Raw genomic sequence first — 21,240 nt, forward strand, 5'->3', positions numbered from 1 at the left:
TCATTTTGTCTAATTCTTTTAACAATACTGCAAGGTACTGCCATGCCCATCATACAGATGAGGACACTGAGGTTCAGGGAGGTTAAGCAACTTGCCCCAACCAAGGTCACATAGCTCTTAAGTGGCAGAGCTCTTCCTGTTGCCTGCCTCCCACAATAGTGGGATATGTGGTCTCCCTGTGCCAGGCAGCATGGGTGGATAGAAGCTGAGGAGAAAGAAACCCCCTGGGGTCAGCTTGTCCAATGCCCTGCCTTTGCTGAGCAACCCTTTTTTGAGCCAATAGGAGAAAGTTTTCTTTAGCAGTGTTCCAAGGCCTTTGGAAAAGCAGCATTAACAATGCATGGTTGACTGGTGTTTCCCATAGCACTCCATGTGGCCTCCCAGCCCTGGAATCGGTTTTTGCTATTTACCCTCCTGGATGCTGGAGAGAATTCCTTCCTCAGAGCTGAGCTCTTGAGGCTCATGACCCTGGTAAGTGCAGAAAGGATGGTCCTGTGGTCTGAAGAATGTCATCCTCCAAGAAGGTAGAGGAGCTGGATGAGCCTTCACCCTACAAGAAGCCTGCCTAGAGAATTCCTCTGAATGCCCACATCTCCTCTGCCCAGACTACCCAGACATTCTTTCTCATTCACTCATGAAACATTGACCAGGGCCTGCCCACCACCTGCCAGATCCTGTGCTAGGTACCAAAGACGTCAGTGAGCCAAATGTTCTGCCTTAAAGGTCCCTCAGTCTAGAGAAGGAGGTAGACAAGGAAATTAATAGTTAAAATATGATGTTATTAATGGAAGAGTAGAAGATAATGCTAAGTGCCTAGAACGTGGTAAGTGCCCACTGAATAAACAAGGCAGCGAGCCTGTGAATGATAGTGAAGTGGATCAATGAATAAATCAATGGTTGGTGTAGGAACCCAGAGAAAAGAGTAATTGCTTCTGCCAGAGCTGGGAGGGAGAAGTGAGTAAGAATATAGTAAGCACCCAGTTAATGCCTGTATTTCTTTAATAAAATGAAAACATTCAGCAGTGAAGGTAACATTTTAGCTGAGGCTTGAAGGATTAATAGGCAAAGAGAAGGAAAAGTATTGCAGGTACAGTATTGAAGTGAGAACAGCAAGTATATGAGCATGTGGTGGTGTGTCTGGGTAACCACACACAGTCTAGTGTGAGGGGCAGGGTGGGAGTGGGGGACTGAAGGGGTCAGCAGAGCAAACTCTCAGGGTCTTGCAATCCTCATCACCTCACTTTCCTGTGACACAACCCCACCCCTGCCTACCAACACTGAGCTCTTGAAGGCAGAGTTCTGTGGGCTTCAGATCCATGCCCCCAGCCCAGTGCTGAGTCCGGCAGGGCACAGCAAATATCTGTGAATGAAGGAGATGCCGAATCACTACATGTCTGGGGCTTCTCTCCCCGGGCCAGTTTGTGCGGTTCCGGAGCAGCAGCATCCTCTCTCGTGAAGAGGTGGGCCACGTTCTGCAAGGCGCAGCTTTGGCTGACCTCTCTACCCTCTCCAGCACCACACTCCAGGCTCTGCGTGGCTTCTTCCTGCAGGTGGGTGGGAAGGGGATGCTACTTAGCCACTGTGAGGCCAGACCCTCCACACCGTCTTCCCTGTGGAGGCGGGGAGCTCTAGCCATAGCAGCCAATGGGAGGTCAGGAGTGCAGGGGGTGGAGGGTAGAGAGGGCTTCTATGGAGTGGGCACTAAGAAAGCCTGTCTTCCCCACCCTCTTCTCTCCCCAGGTCCAGAGCATGGGCCTCCTGGCTGATCATCACATGGCCCAGACCCTGCAGGCCTCCTTGGAGGGTCTTTCCCCCAGGGCCTCCACTGCCCAGCCGCCCCTACAGGACATGATGTATCCTTTCTTGCAGCTGGGAGCTTTGGCCTGGGCAAGGTCACCCAGGCAATGGGAAGCTATAGCGTCATGCTTCAGGATAGAGAGTTGCACTGTCTACAGCCCCATCTTCTAAGGCAAGCAGGGGTCAGTGAGAATAACAGTGGTAGCAATGACAATGACTTGCTCTGTTTATTAAGTTCCTACCCAGGGCCAGTCATGTTACATGCACTGTATCTAATCCTCACAGTAGCTAGGAGTGTTAACACAGTTGTACCGTAGCTCAGAGAGGTTAAATGACAGGCCCAGAATCACACAGTGATAGCATCAGGATTTGACCCCAGACATGACCATCTCCAAGTCATATCACCAAACTCAGAAGGGAGCTAGTCCTTCCCCAGGAGCTTTGGAGAAAGTTGTCCAAGCCCGGTTGGCACAGACGCTGCCCTAAGCACAACATGGTGGGGGAGGGTGCTGGGTGACTGGCACGTCCCTGAGAAAGCCTGGGGCTGTGGGCAGTGCTCACCGGCCTTCTGAGGGGTCGCTGTGGTGCTCCAGAGACACTATGGTCTGGAGGTGTGCGTGTGGCCTCCCTGGCTCCCCTCCTAACCCTTTCCATGGAACCGTTCCCTGATGTATAGCAACTACGTAGCCCAGGTGTTCAGGTCTCAATTTTAGAATCCATCCCACTCTTCTCAGGTGCACCTCTGCTCTTGTCTGACTGTTTTTGCCTTTTTGGGCCCTGGAAGTGTGGTTCTCCCATGGCTGGCCCCACCTCTCTGCTGTTCTCCTCTCATGTTTGCTGCCAGCTGCCTGGGAGGAGTGGCTGTATCCCTGTCCCACATCAGAGACTGACCCTCAGGACCTGAAGGCCCAGAAACAGAACTGAGACCTGGAGAAGACAAAGTCAGGGCGCGGTGGTTTGGGGGAAATGGATGACAACTGCAGCCGTTCATCTGGAGCCATTTACTCCATTGTTGAAATAGAATCCGGAAATAGTGATATACTCACATGCCTGTGTGGGCTCTCCAAAAACATTTCACTTTGGACTTATCTTGGCTCCCTCCAGCTGGTTCCTCAGGATGGATGGCCTACTCAGGGAGAGACGGGGAGGGATTTGTTCTAATGCCAGCTGGTTACCTCAGTTGAAAACGTCAGTCAGGCCATTCTTGGGGCAGAAGGGGCAGAGAAAGGCCATGTGTTTGGTGCTGCTGTGGTCCAAGTGCTCTGGGAAGTACTTTACCTGCTGCTTCACCTCAGGTGAAAGTGGAGAGAGGTACAATTTCCAGGCAAGGAAGGTGAGCAGGTCAAAACCTTCTCAGCCTTCCTAGCTGAGGGAAACTGCCCCAGCTCAGCTCTTCCCTGGCTAGAGTAGGTCCCCTGTGTTCCTTTCTCTCCCGGCCCTCCTCAGAGCGTGTATTTGTGCACACACGTATGCAGTTCTTTCAATGTCTGCCCTCCACAACTGCCCGCACGTGTTCTGAGCTCAGCTCACCAGGGCCTTTAACTCCCTTCCCGCCTGTCTGCCAGGGCCCCGTGCCTGTAACTGGCTAGCCCTTGGGTCTGGCTGGACTGACCCTACGCAAAACTGGGCTGCACTCCGTCCTAATGATAGGACAGGGAAGGACCCCATGAACTTGGGTTAGAACTTGGTGGATCCGAGGGGCGAGCAGGGTATGCCCCAACTCTGCACTGCACGTTACTTAAAAACAGAAAAGTGTTAGCCACGACCCACTAAACTGATCTTGACAACTGCAGTTTAAAAAACACTCAGCTGGTACCTCCCTGGTGGTCCAGTGTCTTAAGACTCCCCACTCCCAATGCAGGGCGCCGGGGTTTGATCCCTGGTCAGGGAAGTAGATTCTCACATGCCGCAACTAAAGATCCCGCATGCCGCAACTAAAGATCCCGCATGCAGCAAGGAAGATCCCGCGCGCCGCAGCTAAAACCCGGTGCAGCCAAATAAATATTAAAAAAAAAAAAAACACTCAGCTAACGAAACAGTTTCGGGGAGGGCGCTGGGGAGGCCGCCCGGCCGGCAGGGGTTAGGGCCTCATTATTGCTGACGCGTCCTTCACTTCAGACACACACCGCAGGCTGACTATTTCCTCCAACCCGACCTCAACGCGGCAAGTGCGCAAGCCGCCACGCAGGGTGGGCGGGACCGAACTCCCACGGACCTCGGGCAGGGCTAGCGCCGGAGCCTACTGGGCGGGGCCGGAAGTTAGGTCAAAGAGCTGCCGTCGCGGCCCACGATCTTTGGGCGGGGGCGGCGCGGTGGGCGGGGCGGCGCTCGGCAGTTCCTGCGTGGCTGCTCTGGGACACTGAGGTTTCGCACCTCTGCCGGTCGTCTGCGGACCCTCGAGGCGAGGTGCACGCTGACTCCTGTCCGCCCGCCCGCCCGGCCTGGTACGTGGGGGCGGGGTGCCGGGCAGGCAGGCTCCCGTTGGGGGGCGGGGGTGGGACCGAGGGCCCAGAACTGGCTGCACAGGGTGGGGGTTGGGATTCGCGGACCCGGACGGCCCTCCTCGTTAGAAAGACTTTCTCTTCCCGGAGCTCTAAAGGCTAGGGGCAGCGACCCTGGTCTCCGAGCCCGGTTTGCCGGCTCAGGATTGACCACCAAGCCACCTCTGCAGAATGGCCTCGGAGTCAGTCGCACGCCCAGCCGGGAAGAGCTCTGGGGACTCATGGGGCAGGGAGCGGGATTGAGAGGCGGATAAGTGGGAGTAACAGTAGAGACAGCAGGATCTGCCCCACGCAGTCCGCTTTTTCGGCTTTCTTTTCCCACTTCTTCCTGCTTCAGTCATTACCGGCTGTCTGATTTCCCCTGACTCCAAGTTCTGCCTTAACCAGTGTTTGGTTCCCTTGAGTCTGGAGCGTGACGGTGGAAGGTAAGGGTTCTGGGTGAGCTTGAACTATTTCTTCCCATTCTCTAGGCTTCAGTTGTCTCATCAGCGTGGGGTGGGGGCGGTTCTCTGGTTGATCTGTGTGGGGTCTCACTGTCAATAACTGAGCATCTCTAGGACATACCTAGGTGCCCTAGTAGAACAGTGGCCAGCTCTGAGATAGCCTGTGCTCATTAAGACTCTTGGTTTAGCCTGAGAATCCATGAGTGACTTTGGGCAGTCACCTCATTTTTCTGTGCTTTGGTCTCCACGTGGGTACAATTGGGCAGCTATCATCTGAGTAGAGGCTGCTTCTGACTACTGTATTTAATACTGCACTTTGCTGACTCCCTCTTATCTTTCTGTGCTTCTTTTACAACTTTATTGGTTGTCTCTTAACCCTACTAGAGATGAAAGTACCAGTGTGCAGGGAATTTTGTTTGTCACTGCCGTATTCCCGGCTCTAGAACAGTGCTTAGAACATGACAGGTACTCAGTAGGCAATTGGAGAATGTTGCCTAGATAGGAACAGGTGTTGCTTGTGGTGCCTGTGGTTCCTAAGAGAATAACAGCCGTCTTATCCCAAGACTGTCTTGCCTCCCTTCCCACCCTGCACCCCTTCTTCCTTTCTGATGACAGAAGTCAGGAAAGGTGGGAAACCCCAGAAGTTTCACATCTCTGACTGCCTGGGCCTCCTGAGAGGCCAGGATGGGGGAATTGAGAGGCAATGATATTGACCAGGCCCTCCTTCCTCAGGCACAGTGCCTCACCCAGCCTTCTGTCTCTGCAACAGGGAGATGACTTCCTTATCCGCATTTTGCAGTGAGGAAGATGAAGCTCAGAGAGGCTGAGCAATTTGCCCAAGGTGCCGAAGTCAGGCAGAGCCAGAGCGCCAGTGCAGGGTTCCAGGCGTTGATCCCTGTTCTCTAAGCATCCCTGCCTTGCTGACTTTATCTTTGTCTCTCCCTCCTATCATCCCATGTCTTTATTTTGTGTCTGTTGGTCACTGGCCCTGGGCTGGGAACTGGGGCTCCAGGGCTTCCCAAAGCTGGGTTCTTGGTATTTGGAGGCTGTGTCATGTCAGGGGAAGTTGCTGTTCAACTCACTTTCTGTTTCATATAACACCAAGCTCTGGGTCTCACCTTCTTTCTCTGGGTTACTCCCCTAGCTCCAGAGTCTTGGATATGGACCTTCTTCAGTTCCTGGCCTTCCTCCCTGTCCTGCTACTGTCTGGGACAGGAGTCACAGACACCCTGAGGACCTCCCTGGACCCGAGCCTGGAGATCTGTATCCTTTGAGGTTGGAGGTGTTTTTGAGGGGTCTATAAATGAGGTTTCTCTATACCCACAACCCCTTGGGAGATTCCAGGGATGGAGCAGACCCCCCTAATAGGAACAGGAGAGAAAAAGTAAGGTGCTCTAACCAGACCTTGATCAAGTCAGTTCTGTTCTGAACCTCAGTTTCCCCATATGTTAAATTGAGAAGGCAAGGCATATATCTCAGAGCCATGAGGACTCTGAGGATTGTACATGTGCCTCGTTCTTTTTGGGTGAGACCCTGGCCGGAGACCAAGCCCTGGCATACTGGGCTGCCTACCCAAGGGCTGGGTCTTGAAAGAATAGAAACTCATAGAGAAGGGTGGGGGGCACCCCAGGCAGAGTGTACAGTGTGAGCAGAGGGGCAGAGGTTCTGGGAGCAGTGCGTGGCTGTGGGAGGATGGGGAAAGACCATGGGGAGGGGAGGGCAGGAGCCAGGTCCTGAGGGTTGTATTCAGGTTGTCGAGTGTGGAATCCTCTGAAGTGGATGAGTGATATGTTGCAGGATTCATATGCTTCTCAGAGAGTTTATTCGTTCCCTGGGGAGTCCCAGGCATGCACATCTATGCCCCTGGCAGAGCCTTGCTGGCCAGGGTGGACCCTCTCGATCGGGACCACTGGATTATCCAGGCAGGAGAACTGGTGCCAGTTCCTTAACTTAATGCTGCTCAGACAAGAAGATGTTTGAGGTGAAGCGGCGGGAGCAGCTGTTGGCGCTGAAAAACCTAGCACAGCTGAACGATGTCCACCAGCAGTACAAGATCCTTGATGTCATGCTCAGGGGGCTCTTTAAGGTGCATGCAGGCAGCGGGCAGCTCATGGCAGGCCTGGTCTTTGATCTGGGCACCGATGGATGCGTAGGAGTTCCCCAAGGGGATGGTGTTCAATGAGGCGGAAGCGCATGCACAGAAACATTTTTTTTTTGTAATTAATTTATTTTTATTATTTATTTATTTATTTTGGGGTATGTTGGGTCTTCGTTGCTATGCGCGGGCTTTCTCTAGTTGCAGCGAGTGTGGGCTACTCTTCATTGCGGTGCGCGGGCTTCTCATTGCGGTGGCTTCTCTTGTTGCGGAGCACGGGCTCTAGGCGCGCGGGCTTCAGTAGTTGTGGCACGAGGGCTCAGTAGCTGTGGCTCGCGGGCTCTAGAGCGCAGGCTCAGTAGTTATGGCGCACGGGCTTAGTTGCTCCGTGGCATGTGGGATCTTCCCGGACCAGAGCTCGAACCCATGTCCCCTGCATTGGCAGGCGGATTCTTAACCACTGCGCCACCAGGGAAGCCCCTCAGAAGATTTGAAGTAGGGTTGAAGTAAATGGGGCTGGGGCCGGTCTGGGAAGACCTTTTCAAAGCCACTCAGCCCAGGTGGGGTTCCCTCAGGTGCTGGAGGACTCCCGGACAGTGCTCATTGCTGCAGATGTGCTCCCAGATGGGCCCTTCCCCCAGGACGAGAAACTGAAGGATGGTATGGTCTTCCCAATCTCGCCCTCTCCTCTTCCGCCCAACATCCTTGATCTTCTCTAGCTGCTCCTTCCCTCTTGTTCTTGTCACTCTTTTTTCTCTCTCTGGAAGTACCCTCTTGTGGCACCTTCCAAGGAGTCTCTTTGGGTGGTTGGGCACTTAGTATATGATTCTCTGAGTGTTTCTCGGCTCGTTTCAGAGCCAGTTTCTGTGTCCCTGACACAGATATATTCTGTTGTGTGGTTAGGTGTTTGAGACAGGGGAATTAGGGAGGAGCCTTTGCCCACTTCCACTCCAGAAATCCTTGCCTTCACCACCCTGACCCTCCTGGTAGAGATGGCAAGGGTTGTTCCCATTTATAGGAGAAAAAACTGAGGCCTGTTGAAGTGACTGGCCCATGGGAGCAGTTACCATCACTCTTTACTACTGTTCTAAAAGCCTCAACCCCCTTAAGTCCTTTTTGAGACAAGGTGAGACCAACACAGATAAATAAAAGAATATTTTGAATCCCTTCATCTCCTCTTCCAAGAATTTCTCTCCAGTGGTAATTTCTCCCCATTAACTGGTTACATTCTAACAGTAGAGTTTGTTAGGTCACACTGTCTGAGACAGGAAGAAGGAGCTTTTACATATTGAATGTTGGGCACATTACAAATATCATCTCTGATCTCCACTATAACTGAGGAAGGCACTATTACCTCCAGTTTCCACATGAAAGAGGACAGGTGGTTTGCCTGGCTCTTACCTGTAAACCAAGCGAACTCCTGAGTTCTTTGCGGTTCAGGAGTGTTCTGAAGCCCAGGGGTCCCTGCCCCACTTGTCTCAGACCCAACCTGGCATATCTTTGTAGGAGTCCGCTTATCTCTGTGTGGCCTGGCCAGTGCTGATGAGGGCTGCCTGGGCCGTATTTATAGGGGTCACTCAAACAGGGGCTACCACCAGGGCTGGGTGTATAGTTACTATTCTTCATGCTAGCCTGGGTCAGGGGACCTGCTACCATAATGGACACTAAACTCAGTCTAAACTGATTTGTTGACTAGAGGAAAGATATTGGTGGGAAAACTGACCAAATTCAAATTAGGTCTATGGATTGATTAATAGTATTGTATCAATGTTAATTTCCTGGTTTAGATAGTTGTGTAATGGTTATATAAGATGATAACATTAGAGGAAGCCCAGTGAAGGAATTTTGTGGTGTATTATGTAAGTCTAAAATTATTTCAAAATAAGAACTTAAGCATTTAAAATAAAATAAAATTGGGCATATACTAAAAAGAAAACAAACCCTGATGTGTTCCTTGGCCATCCTAACAGAACTGACCCCTCACAGACACTGTAGTTGTGTTAACACCAGGGCCCAACTCTGGATATTAGGATACCAAGTTGGGGCGGTTAGGCCCAGCGAAGCCTCATGGGATGCATATGCCTCCTTTTGCAAAATGACACCCACCTCTCTGGTCCCCATGGCAAACGAGTCTTCTGAGCTGTGAGATACAGGGGAAAGAGCATGTCCTTTGGAGTCAGACAGCCCTGGGTTTGCAGCCCAGGTTTGCTACTCACGAGCCGTCAGCTTCAGTTTCCCATGTGAGAAATGGGAATAGCAGACACATCTCCCTCTAAAGGTGGTTTTGATGATTCAGTGACCTGGTAGACATAAAGCCCGTTAGCATGCACTGTACATGTGGTCAGCAGCCTGTGGGCCTCAGGCACCATTCCCCTTCTCTGATTAGTGGGCTTGCCTCTGTTCTCTGGAGGGTGCGTAGGGCTGGCCAGGAGGGCTGTAGAAGGGCATCTCCCCTGGCCACTCATCAGGGTCCTTTCACCAGCTTTCTCCCAAGTGGTGGAGAACACGGCCTTCTTCGGTGATGTGGTGCTGCGCTTCCCAAGGATCGTGCACCACTGCTTTGACCACGACTCCAACTGGAACCTCCTCATCCGCTGGGGCATCAGCTTCTGCAACCAGTCGGGCGTCTTTGACCAGGGCCCCCACTCGCCCATCCTCAGCCTGGTAAGGACTGGGGCGGAGGAGGTCCGGGAGCCCTCTGTCTGGTGGTACGCTGTGAGCCACACATCTGCCTTTAGTGAGGCCTGAATGTCAGCCCTTGGTTGTGTTTTCTGTGATAAGCCTTGGGCCACCTTGAGGTGCCCTTTCATGGGGTTCTATGCTGACCTGGGTCCCTAGGGGTCACCACCTGGCCCACATCTGTTCAGGCCTCGGAGGGAGTGGCCCTCGGGTGAGCAGGAGGCAGGAGAAGGCAGAGGATGACTAGCTTTTCCTCATCCGCAGATGGCCCAGGAGCTGGGAATCAGCGAGAAAGACTCTGACTTCCAGAACCCATTTAAAGTAGACCACACAGAGGTGAGCTGCTGGGACCCGTGGCCATGTCTGCTTGGCCTCTGCTGAGCCCTGGGAGGCCAGGGCCTGCAGGGGCTGGGGCACCTAGAGTGGAGTGTGAAGGCTTTGGACTTGGAGCCAGAAGTGCCTGGGTCTGGGCCTGAGTATCACTTGCTCACTGGTACCTTCGGGCAAGCTGCTGGCCCTGTCTTAGCCTCAGCTCCCTGTCTGTCCGTGCGGTGTGGACCTCAGCTGTGAGGGCCAGTCAGAGGCTATGAACACATCCATCCCAGTGCACGGTAGGCCCTGTTCCCATCAGGCGAATGTCAGGGAAGCCATGGGAGGTCAGGCCATGCTTCTCTGCCCTTGAGCCTCAGAGCACCCAGCCAGGCTTCTGTCCCACATTCCTGCACATGTTCTCCTCCTAGGGGTTGAGGTGGGCTCTGAGAGCTGGAGGCTGCAGGGGAAGCACGACAGATACTGACACACAGTAGAGGGGAGGAAGAGATCAGAGGTGGCAGGGCAGGGCCAGAGCGTCAGGGAGGAGGGGCTGGAGCACTGTACTCCTCAAATCACAAGCTCCCCTCAGGTGTAGGGAGGGACCTCTGAAGGTTTAGGATTTTGCTGCTGTTTCATGGATGCTGACAGGTTAGAGACATCAGAGTTTATTGCAGCAAAAGCAGTTGCTGTTGGCCTGGTTATGTGGGTTTCCCTTATTCCCCAAGTCCCAGGAGGGTGACACAGAGGGGCCCAGGCAAATGCCACGCATGCAGTGGGTTTACATCAAGTCTAGGAGCACCAAGCTTGGGAAATTCACCACCTTTATAATGAACAGAAGCAAACCAAGTCTTTGTTTGCAGGCAGATATCACCTCATCCTTCATGGTTGCTTTCTGCAAACACAACCTGAGAAATGGCCCAGGTACAGAGTGGTCCGGTGTACCAGCAAGAATGTGCAGGGCAATGGAGATTGCCTCCCCACAGTCCATCCATCAGCCCTACGTGTCTTGGCTTAACTCACATTTCTACGTGAACGTCCTATTCCATGATTGATCTGATCAGTGGAGACTAGGACCACATTTGTTCAGCTTGTCTCAGACTGCTGTCAGTAGGGCTCTAAGCAGCAGGATGTGGCCACGCGCAGTGTTGGTCTCAGCCATGTGCTCCAGGGTCCTGGGCTTAGCCAGCTCTGGTAAGTCCTGGGGAGGCGGGGGCAGTAGGTCTTACATTAGAAACTCAGCGTGCGGTCTAAGACCAGTCTATCATCTGTTACCACCCATACAAGGGTTTAGACTGAGCTGCTGATCTTTGATGTCATTGCCAGTGATTACAGGGGCCAATAGATAGACCCGAAGCAACGCTCATCCCCAGTGGAGAGGCATTCTGTGGCCCACTGTCTCCTACATGTGACCACTTGATTTGGGTCACCATTGCATTGTTTGGCTGAGCCCTGGAGGCAGTGTTGCTGCTGAGTTGCAGCCTCAGTTGCCCTACATGGCACAACCGGGCTCGCTCAGGGGTCAGGAGAAGCAGGTGGATGTGTGTGTCAGGTTGAAGCAAGGTTGTACTGGTCTGTGTGTCTGCACGGGGTTACTTTGGGAGCTGCCTTTGATGGTATCAGGCACAGCAGAATAGTTCAGGACTGACTGCGTCGATGGGAATATTCCTGTCACGTGGTTGAGAATGACACACTGGACAGCTGGTCTGACTCTCAACTGCAGCTGCCGCTTGGCTGGGGTGAACCCTAAGATTGTTTTGCCAGGCGGCAGTGCTGGATCTAAAGGACAAAGAGGGTTAATTGTTCCACACACCTCCTGGGATCTAAGGCACTCCCTCCCCAGATTATTGGTACAAAATCAACATGTCACATCCTGGGACCTATAATTTCACTTTTCTCCAATTATTCCCTACTTTCACCTAGACTTTTTGTTCAGAAGGGTCAGATGTGAGTGGGACAAGGGCATTTTTGCAAGATTTCCACAGACACATATCTCCCATCTTGGCCCACATGGGCCACTACAGGGGGACTCGGCAAGGAGCGTGCTCAACCAAGTGGTCATTATTCTTTCTTTTTTGGCTGTGCCACGCAGCATGCAGGATCTTAGTTCCCCAACCAGGGATCGAACCCGTGCCCCCTGCAGTGGAAGTGTGGAGTCTTAACCACTGGACCGCCAGGGAAAGTCCCCCAATTGGTCATTATTCTAATGATCTTGGGCCATACTGTTCCAACCAGGGACTCTAAGTAGCTGAACCAGAAATACAGAGTCCTCTGCTTTGTGTCAGTCTATGGTGGTGAGTGTGTTGCCATATTTAGTACAATGATGCATGCAGGTGGCAGTGCCAGTCAACTGGGCTGTGTAGGCTTGATCAGCCTTTTGATTCTGGTTGGTCTCATCAGAGAATTGGCTATGAGCATCTAAGCGAGTGACCCAGACTGTCCCGTTGCCAACCACAGTTTGTTTCCACAGTTCATGGCCCCCAAGAGGGATGGCCACCTTTGATCTGCCAGTTTGTAGCCTGCTCATCTGGCAGACCAGATTGCTCGGACACTGACAACAGTCAGTAAGAATACAACATGCCTGGTCATTAGGAATATTGTCTAGGCAAGAGTGACGGCTTTTAATTCAGGTTGTTGTCTTACTAGCCTTTATGGCAGTTGGTCTTCCAGTGTCATCCCTGGGGCTAGATGGCTGCTGCTGCCCATGGTCACCTGTGCCGAGGGTTCCCAAAGCCGCCCCAAGGTTGATGATTCGCTAGGAGGACTCACAGGACTCAGTGAGTACTTGTACTCGAGGCTATGATTTATTACAGTGAAAGGATCCACAGTAAAATCAGCAAAGGGAGAATGCTCCTTGGGTGAAGTCTAAGGGAAACCAGACACAAGCTTCCAAGAGTCTCTCCCAGTGAAGTCACACAGGACACAATTTATTCCCCCAGCAACAGGTTATAAAAATATGTGTGAAAAGTTGTCTATCAGGAGAGACTGTTAAAGACTCAGCGCCCAGAGTTTTTACTGGGAACTGGTCACGTAGGCACCCTCTGCCGAGCACATACCAAAATTCCAGACTCCAGAAGAAAAGTGGGTGTTTAGCATAAACCACATTTTTGCACAGTTTAGGTGCAGTGAGCCACTCTTATCAGTTCGGGTGATGGGAATCCCTCCCAGAAACCAAGTTCCCAGACACCAGCCAAGGACCAGCCTTGGAAGCAGGCCTTCTAAAAGATAGCAGTGAGGCCAGCTACGTTAACTCTTCTGCACAGTACCATTAGCTCTTAATTTAGGCGAACAATCAGAGGACAGGCCTGAGTTTTCAGAGGAAACTCTGACTCGAGGGCCCTGTTGAACTAGTGGCTTTGCTTCAGGTGACAGAGTGGGGGATATGGTTTTCCACACTAGCGTAGCTGCGTCCCCTTCATGTAAAACCAAGATGACACATCCTTCAAGGTTGCTTGCTGCAGTCACAACCCTGATAAATGGCCTGGGTAAGAACAGTCAGGGCTGGGTTCTTGGTGTACGCGGCAAGAACATGCAGGGATGCTCAAGGCCATGGCAGATTGCCTTTCCCAATGAGGGGGCTCCCATGGAGATGCTTTTTTTGCTGTGTCACCGGCTCTCCTTGCCCTGCAGATCGTGAATGCCTCTCATACATGAGGAGGGTGAGAGCATGGGGCACAGAGAGAATGGGCTCCAGGATAGATGTAATTTAGCTTCATCATAATGTGCTGTGCTTGGGCATACTGCAGAAGCAACATACTTTCCTTTTATTGGCTGGGGACGGTCCCAAGGTTTTACTCACTTTTTGGTATCCCGTGTGGACCTGTCCACCAGCAACAGCCCAGGTTTGCTCCGCTCACCTTGGGCACTCTCTCCATACCAGTGGGTGTTCTGGGAGTCCCCTCCTACTACATACCCATCACTAGAGCCAACTTGTATCAGGCTTCGTGCTGGCCACTGTCCCAGTCCAGAGGGAGCTGGCCCTCTCCCTGCTCTGAAGATGCTCACCGTCTGTTGGGGAAGGTAACAGAGAAACACAGTCCCAATCTAGCATGATCTCTGTACCAGTGCAAGAGGGAAGGACCCATGTGAGGGAGCCTATGGAAGTAGGGGGCGGAGGCGCTGGGATAAGTAAGAAGTGCCGGGTTGACCAGCTCAGGGAAGACCTTCCCAGGCAGAGGGACCAGCTTGCACAAAGGCTCAGAGGCATAGCACATGCATTTGTTCAACGTTTAGTGAGCATCTACTGAATCCCAGCCACTAGAGAAGCATTCTAGCTCTGCCCTCCTGGGAATGGCATTCTAGTTGGAGGAGATAGACAGTCAATAAAAAATATATGATAGGTGGTGATAAGGGCTACGGAGAAAAAAAGCAGAGGAACGTGGTTAAGGAATTCCAGGGATAACGTGGGAATACAGTTGCTATTTCACATGACTTGGACACAGAAGATTCTTACTGCAAAGACGTGAAACAGCAAGGGAGCCAGCTGTGTCTCTGGGGGAAGAACATTCCAGGCTGAAGGAGCAGCAAGTGCAAAGGCCCTGAATTGGAAGCATATTTGGAAGGGTGGGGAGTGTGAGAGGGGGTGAGGTCAGAGTTGTAGGCCAGAGCACAGGACCCTTGCATGTCTTCTCAAGGGCTTTGGCTCCAAGACACATAGGAGCAGGGTGAGGGTCTCTGACTTAACCTTTTAAAGGATCAGCCTGGCTGCTGTGTGGAGAATAGTGAGGGGGACCAGGGAGGAGATGGATACTGGTAAGGAGGGTGCTGCGCTTGTCTATTTGGGAGTTAACGGTGGCTTGACCCAGGGTGACAACGGTGGCGCTGGTGAGGAATGGTGAGATTTTGGTTCTGTTTTGAAGGCAGAGCCAATAAAATTCACTAAGGAAGCAGATCTGGAGTGAAAGAGCTGCATTGGATGACTCGACGATTTTTTACCTGAGTGTGTGGAAGAATGGGGCTGCCATTTCTAAAATGGGCAAACTGGTGGGACAAGGTCGAGGGCTGGATCGGGGATCGAGACCTCGTTTCTGGACCTGATGGGCATCTGAATGAAGATGTCAAGGAGGCGACTGGGTGTATGACTGGATTTCAGGGGAGAGCTTAAAGCTAGAGCTACAAATGTGAGAGTAGCAGAAGGGCAGGGCAGATAGATCAGTGGTCTGAGGCCTGAGGCCTGAGATGTGCCTGCACTTAGAGATGGGAGAATGAGGAGGAACTAGCAAAGCACCCCAAGACGGATCAGTCAGTGCTAATGTAGCAAACCCAAGAGGGAATCATTTCCCAGAGGCCATGTGAGGAAAGTGACAGGAAGGAGGAAGTGATCTTCCTGTCAGATGCCGCTGGAGGGTCAAGGAAGATGCGGCTGAGAATCAGCCACTGGATTTAGCAGCCTGGAGACGTGCCATCAGAGATCTCAGTAAAAGCTGTTTTGGTTGAGTGGTGGGGACAAAAGACTGAGTTTGGAGAAAATGAGAGGAAAGGAAGTGGACGCATCCTATCAAGTACAGGTGACGCTTTTGAAGAGTTTTTCTTTTTTTTTAATGTTTCAGGTGTACAGCATAGTGATTCACTTTTTTTTAAAATTTATTTTATTTATTTTTATTTTTGGCTGTGTTGGGTCTTTGTTGCTGCATGCGGGCTTTCTGTAGTTGCGGCGAGCAGGGGCTACGCTTGGTTGCGGTGCGCAGGCTTCTCATGACGGTAGCTTCTCTTGTTGCAGAGCATGGGCTCTAGGCATGCGGGCTTCAGTAGTTGTGGCACGCGGGCTCTAGAGCGCAGGCTCAGTAGTTGGGGCGCACGGGCCTAGTTGTTCCACGGCATGTGGGATCTTCCCGGACCAGGGTTCGAACCTGCGTCCCCTGCATTGTCAGGTGGATTCTTAACCACTGTGCCACCAGGGAAGCCTGTGATTCAGTATTTTTACAGACTATACTCCATTAAAAGTTATTACAAGATGATGGCTATAATTCCCGATGTTGTACAGTATATCCTTGTAGCTTATCATAAAGGTTTTGTTTTCAAGGGGAGCAGATCAACGGGAGACTAGCTGGAGGAGGGTGTGGTTTCCAGGGGAAATTTTAGTGGGATGGGAGAGACTACAGCACGTTTGCATGTTGATGGGACACCCCCCCCACCACCACCTATTAGGGAGGAAGAACCGATGGTGCAGGGGTAGGAGAGTTGCTGGAGCCTCATCCCTGAGGAAGGGAGGGGGGAGAGGAGAGCTGGTGCCCGGGGGGAGGCATGGCCTAGCCTGGAAGAGCAGTGTGGGCACAGCAGCAAGTGGGTTGGTGGGTATGGTGGTGGGAGCTTGCGGAAGTTGTCTTCTGAGTGTTTCCATCCTCTTTGGAACAGGAAGCAAGGTCATGGGCTGCGAGTGAGGAGGGGAGGAGTGATGGAGGTTCGAGGACAAGGTGTGTCTAGGAGAGCAGGAGAGTGAGTAGAGCAGGGAAACATTCTGGATTGTCAGGCAGCAGGAAGGGTCCACTCGAGGTTAGCATCAGAATTTAAAGTAGGCATTAGCCAGGCCTAGCGGGGAGGAGATCCAGGAAAGGGATAGGCATTGTTTCTCTTCTGACCCACCTAGCTGGTGGGGCCAGGATCTCTTGACTTGTCCTTCCCCAAGCCAGAGCCAAGAGTGTGGAGTCCTCTGTGGCTTGAGGAGTCTCCCAGCTCCTCCTTCCTCCCAAGAGGATCAGAATTAACTTGTAGGGATAGGAGGCAGAGTGTGATAGGGAAAGCACTGGTCAGGGAAGTGGGAGACCTGGGGGCTAGCCCCAGTTGGGACTAGCTGTGTGACTTGAGCAGATCACTTACCCTCTCTGGGCTGCACTTCTCTGACTTCACCCCATCTTCCAGACTTGTGGTTCAGTCTAACATGGTAGGTGGATTACTCCACAAGGTGGAGCCCCTAATTTGTTTTTAACGTCTACCTTGATCAAACATTTATCAGATTTATCGTATGAACAAATAAAATGGGTGTATTTCACAACAAAGTTACCTGAGTCTTGGGTACTATTGTATCTCATATTCTAACGTGATTCATTCATTCATTTAAAAAATACATGCTAAGTACCATCTATAAGCCCGGCAGGCCCTGCACTGGGGGCTTGTGGCTCAGTGAGCAGCATTCGACACGATCCGCCTGTCCTCGTGGAGAGTGTGGTCCAGTGGGGGCAACAGGCACGAAGCAGGTGGTCACAGAGGCAGGTGGTGGCAGGGGAGAAGCACTGAGAAGGAAGCAGAGGAGGCAGCCCCAGCTGGGAGCCAGGGCAGGTCCCCAAGGATGGTGACAGCTGAGCTGGAGCTAATGTGGCAGAGGGGGTGGGGGCTGGGAAGAGCCACAGCACGTGCAGAGGCCTGGAAGTGGGAGCCAAGGAACCCAGGGACCAGAAGTGAGGGAGGAGGAGAGGGGGGCAGGGTGGACCTGCAGATGCAGCTGTGTGGAACCTTGTCCTGAGAGTAATGGAGAGTCGTGGAAGGGTTTAAGCAGGAGTCAGACTTACATTTTGAAAATAGCTAACTGCAGTGAGGAGAATGGCTTAAGAGGAACCAAATTGGGTGTGGAGAGACCCTGGGAGATGCCCAGATTTATCAGGAGGGTGGTGGGGGAGGTGATGGGGGTAGCAGTAGGATAGGCGCGACAGAGAGAAGTAGACGGGTTTGAGACTTAGGGGGTAAAATGGGCCAGGCCTTGGCAATGGACTGTGAGGGGTAGGGGTGGGGGTGGGGGGAATGCTTGGTCTCTGCCCTACTTGCCTCGACCGGGTTGTGGGGCACTGCTGTTCATGAGGACAGAGACTCTGGAAGGGGACTGGGTTTTGGGGAGATGGAGCCATGCTGGGCTTGGGGCACGTTTGCACATTAGTGGAGGTGTCAGACAGGCATTTAGATAGGGAGATGCACATTTGAGTGGTAGCTGACCATAGAGGTGGAACGGAAGCCCTGGGTTCAGATGAGCCGGTCTGGAGAGTGGGGGAAGAAGAGCAGAGGGCCTGGGGATGACCCCGGCTGAAGGCCTCCTCCTCCTCCTACCCAGCTCGCCCTGTGTTTCCATCTCCTCCCTGGGTACCACCGTGCATCCACTGTGGAAGCCACGAGCCTGGGCACCACTGTCATCTTCTTTCCACCTCTTTCAGGGTCTGCCAGTTTAACCTGGCCCACCTGCTTCCCGTACACTCCCTTGCCTAGATGTTGCAACTCGTTCGCAAGCGGCAGGACCCTTGTTGTCTTACTCTTGCTGGCTGCCATCTCCTCCTCAGGGTTCTGGGGGTCTGCGGTGGTCTTCTGCACTCAGCCCCTTCACCCTGAGTGGAGTCTTTCTGTTGTTTCTCAGATGCACCATGCAGGTTCAGCACCCGTCCCTCTGCCTGGAATGTCCTCTTCCCTCGTCCTGTTTGCTTGGCAAGCTCCTGCTTATCTTCCAAGACCCGCTCAGCAGTTTCCCCAAGCCCATTTAACTATCTCCATGTCTGCAGGCTTCCCGAGGGCAGGGCCTGTGTCTAAGTGACCTTCCTGTCCCCACAGCGGCCTAGCTCAGAGGCAACTCTTTGCTGCCAGCAGACTTAATCAGACCACTCTGCTCTTCCCCTCAGTTCATCACCAGCACTGACCCTTTCCAGAAGGCCCTGAGAGGAGAGGAGAAACGCCGGAAGAAAGAGGAGAAGCGGAAAGAGATCCGAAAAGGCCCTCGGATCTCAAGATCCCAGTCCGAGTTATAGCCCTGGAGCAGCCCAGGGCTCAAGGGGCCAGGAGGAGGCCAGTCGGGAGGAAGAGGAGAATACAGCGGTATGACTGGTGGTGAGAGCTGGCCCCTGTGAGAGGGGAGGCCGAGTTTGCTCAGCCCCCTGGAGCCGGCTCTGAGCCCCAGCTGCAGGGACTGGGCCGCAGAGGGCTGCATTTCTTTCCAGGGACCCTGGAGGGGTGCCAAGGGAGCCTTCAGAGGGCGCTATGCTGCAGACCTAACCCTGTAGAGACGCTGTGGGGAGCAGGAGGGATCCTGGGCTGGACTCTCCCGCTGGGTTAGGACCGCTGGCCAGCTGGCTGCTGCCCTTCCTGGGGAGGCAGCAGAACTGGGCTCTGAGCCGTGTGTGGAGGTGTCATGCCTGCTGCTGGCCCCACGGTGTCACTGTGTTGCCTGGCACAGTTATCCCCTGCAGAGACAATAAAAGCCAGCAAATGCTCTGGGCTAACAGGTTGGTTTGGGCCCCAGGGAGCTGTGAGCCTCTCCATGGGGCAGGTGAGAGGGGCCTGGGTCGGGAGATAGGGGGCCCTCAGATGTAGAGACCACCTTAGAGGATATTCCTCCTCCTCAGAGGAGCCTCAAGCCCTGGCGGGGCAGCAAAGCAGGGGCTTGGCTTTGACCTCCAGTTCCCTTCTCAGCACTGTCATGGACAAGGGATCCGTGTTGAGAAGGGACCAGAAGTATCCTGGGAGGGTGTTTAGCCCAAGACAGCCTTGGAGCAGCATGATCTCTGTCCTCAGATATCCAGGGACAGTCATCGAGCAGGCTCGGGGAAGAATCAACTTGTCCTCCCTGGCAGCTCAGGGAGACCGTAGCTTGCGGGTGGGGGCCCTTGGGGGACAGGCTGCAGCTCTGCAGGAGGCTGTGCTTTGTAATGGTATGGCTGCTCCGAGCTGGATTGATCAGACAGCAAGCTCCCTGTGTCAGGAGGTGTGTAAGAAAAGCCCAGGGCCATGGAGCAGGGAAGCTGCAGAGGGAGTTAGGCCCTGAGTGGGCAGCCGCCCTTGTCATATCCCTTCCAGGCAGAGAAGGGAGGGGCTCTGGGGGGAATTCTAGCTCTGTCTCTTTGACTTTGCCAAGCCAGGGGAGAGACACACAACTATCCCCAACCCTCTACCACTAACAGTGCCCAAGGGAGACCCAGAGTCTTAGCCCATCAGACTTGCTGAGTGACCCTGGCCCACCCCTTCCCTGTGCTGTGGCTTCATTGGTGTAATGAATTTGATAATGTCTGAACCCTCTGCCCAGCCCTAAACTGCTTCTCTGAGGTTTGGGCCTGGCTTCTCAGTGACAAGAGCCCTTCTCTGATGGTTCTTCGGTCGTCCCGTGGATTTGCTGAGCACCCACTGTGTGCACAGCCAAAGAGAGGAGCCCAGTCTTAACTTGTGTTCACCTCTGTCCCATTTAGCATCTTTATCCTCCTGGGTTCTTCCTTCTACACCTTCACTTCTCACCATCTTGGTTGATCCCTTCCTCTCCACCCTCCAGTGGGCCCAAGTTTTCCCATCTGACACCTTCAAAGGTACAAACAGAACCACTCTGCTCTCCTCCCTGGGCAGCTCCAGCTGGGAGCTATGGGAACAGCTGCAGGGTGGGAGGCACTATGCCCATTTACCTGACCTCCTGGTACTCAGGTAGCCCTCTGCAGAGGGTTACTGAGGCTCTGGGACGGGAAGGCATTGGACCAAAGTGAAAGTGAGTCATATGATATGCCAGCAGACAGTCACCCCCCACTGTGGGGAGCCCTGTGAGAGCCACTGAATGGTGGAGTTGCAGGTGGCACTGTCCAGCTCAGTGCCTCGTCCAGAGCAAGGCAGCAGGGTTTGGTTTTCTGTTTCAGGGTGAGACTAGTATAATCTATACCAACACTCCTGCATGTAAACAAAAGAACTTTCTTGTCTTTTTTCCCCCCAAATAAGGTACTTTATTTATTATGTTATACATGTTAATTATAAAAAGTAATTTAAGTAATACTGAAATACCAAGAAGAAAGTAAAATTCACCCTAAATCCCACCATTCCCATAACCATCACTGACACTCAGCTCTCGGGCCTTCCATCCTTTCTGTCCTTCATGTGACACACAGATCACATGTAACTTTTCAGTTACAGTAGCTACCTTGTATGGGCACTGTGTGTCAGGACTTATTCCAAGTGCTGGCTTGCATCAGCTCCTTCTGCCTCGGGGCCTTTGTCCATGTTGTGTGTTCCCCTAGCTATGCCAGATGCAGTTCTCTCCTCATAATTTTAGGTTTTGTCTTAAATATAAACGTCTGTTTTCTTCACCAGACTGGAAGCTCTCAGAGGGCAGGAACTGTCTCTTTGCCTGCCACAGAAATGTTCAATAAATATTGTCAAATGAGTGTGCAGATGATCTCACTTAATCTTCACCACTACAAGGGTGCACTGTTCCCCCCGTTTTAGAGATGAAAAAACTGAGAAAAAAAAAAGAACAGTTATTTAACCAGCCCAAAGTCACACGGTTTGTAAGTGAATCCACATGGCTGCTTCCACCCAGTCTTTGAACTCTTAAGTCTTGACCACAAAGCAACTGCTACCTCTCACAGACTAGCAGGAAACATAGTGTTCCCTTTTAACAATATATCGTGGAAGTCTTTGTCAACAGGTATATTCATCAGGTCCTTATTGGACTTCCCAATTTTTCCCTGTTACA

General features: G+C 52.6%; 2 protein-coding genes and 1 long non-coding RNA gene across 6 annotated transcripts in view; 2 read left to right on the plus strand and 1 right to left on the minus strand.

Moving 5' to 3' along the window:
• The window catches only part of MEI1 (meiotic double-stranded break formation protein 1), a 67,088-nt gene extending 64,401 nt beyond the window's left edge, over positions 1-2,687 (plus strand). The window contains exons 28-31 of the mRNA XM_059934876.1: positions 365-471; positions 1,419-1,550; positions 1,741-1,853; positions 2,642-2,687. Of these exons, the coding sequence (XP_059790859.1) occupies positions 365-471; positions 1,419-1,550; positions 1,741-1,853; positions 2,642-2,687 (398 nt within the window). The remainder of the gene's footprint in view (positions 1-364; positions 472-1,418; positions 1,551-1,740; positions 1,854-2,641) is intronic.
• On the minus strand, positions 1,023-3,971 carry LOC132372745 (uncharacterized). The gene is made up of 3 exons (XR_009505243.1): positions 3,076-3,971; positions 2,844-2,923; positions 1,023-1,544 (listed from the first exon to the last, which is right to left on the minus strand). It is a non-coding gene; the product is annotated as an uncharacterized LOC132372745 (long non-coding RNA).
• A 97-nt stretch (positions 3,972-4,068) lies between these two features.
• Positions 4,069-20,928, plus strand: CCDC134 (coiled-coil domain containing 134). 4 transcript variants are annotated; one of them, XR_009505463.1, is made up of 9 exons: positions 4,069-4,241; positions 4,636-4,723; positions 5,886-6,004; positions 6,706-6,827; positions 7,412-7,496; positions 9,319-9,500; positions 9,780-9,851; positions 10,688-11,018; positions 18,419-18,494. XR_009505463.1 is itself a non-coding variant. In XM_059937087.1 (9 exons), exons 3-9 carry the CDS (start codon positions 5,902-5,904, stop codon positions 18,433-18,435), a joined length of 642 nt encoding a protein of 213 aa, XP_059793070.1. In that variant the 5' UTR covers positions 4,071-4,241; positions 4,636-4,723; positions 5,886-5,901; the 3' UTR covers positions 18,436-18,533. The 4 variants fall into 4 exon arrangements, 2 of the variants coding, with proteins under 2 accessions (XP_059793070.1, XP_059793069.1); XM_059937087.1 differs by having other exon boundaries at positions 4,071-4,241; positions 10,688-10,748; positions 18,419-18,533; XR_009505464.1 differs by lacking the exon at positions 4,636-4,723.
• Positions 20,929-21,240: the final 312 nt, after the last annotated feature.

The sequence above is a fragment of the Balaenoptera ricei genome, chromosome 10, assembly GCF_028023285.1.
Source record: "Balaenoptera ricei isolate mBalRic1 chromosome 10, mBalRic1.hap2, whole genome shotgun sequence".
Taxonomy (NCBI): domain Eukaryota; kingdom Metazoa; phylum Chordata; class Mammalia; order Artiodactyla; family Balaenopteridae; genus Balaenoptera; species Balaenoptera ricei.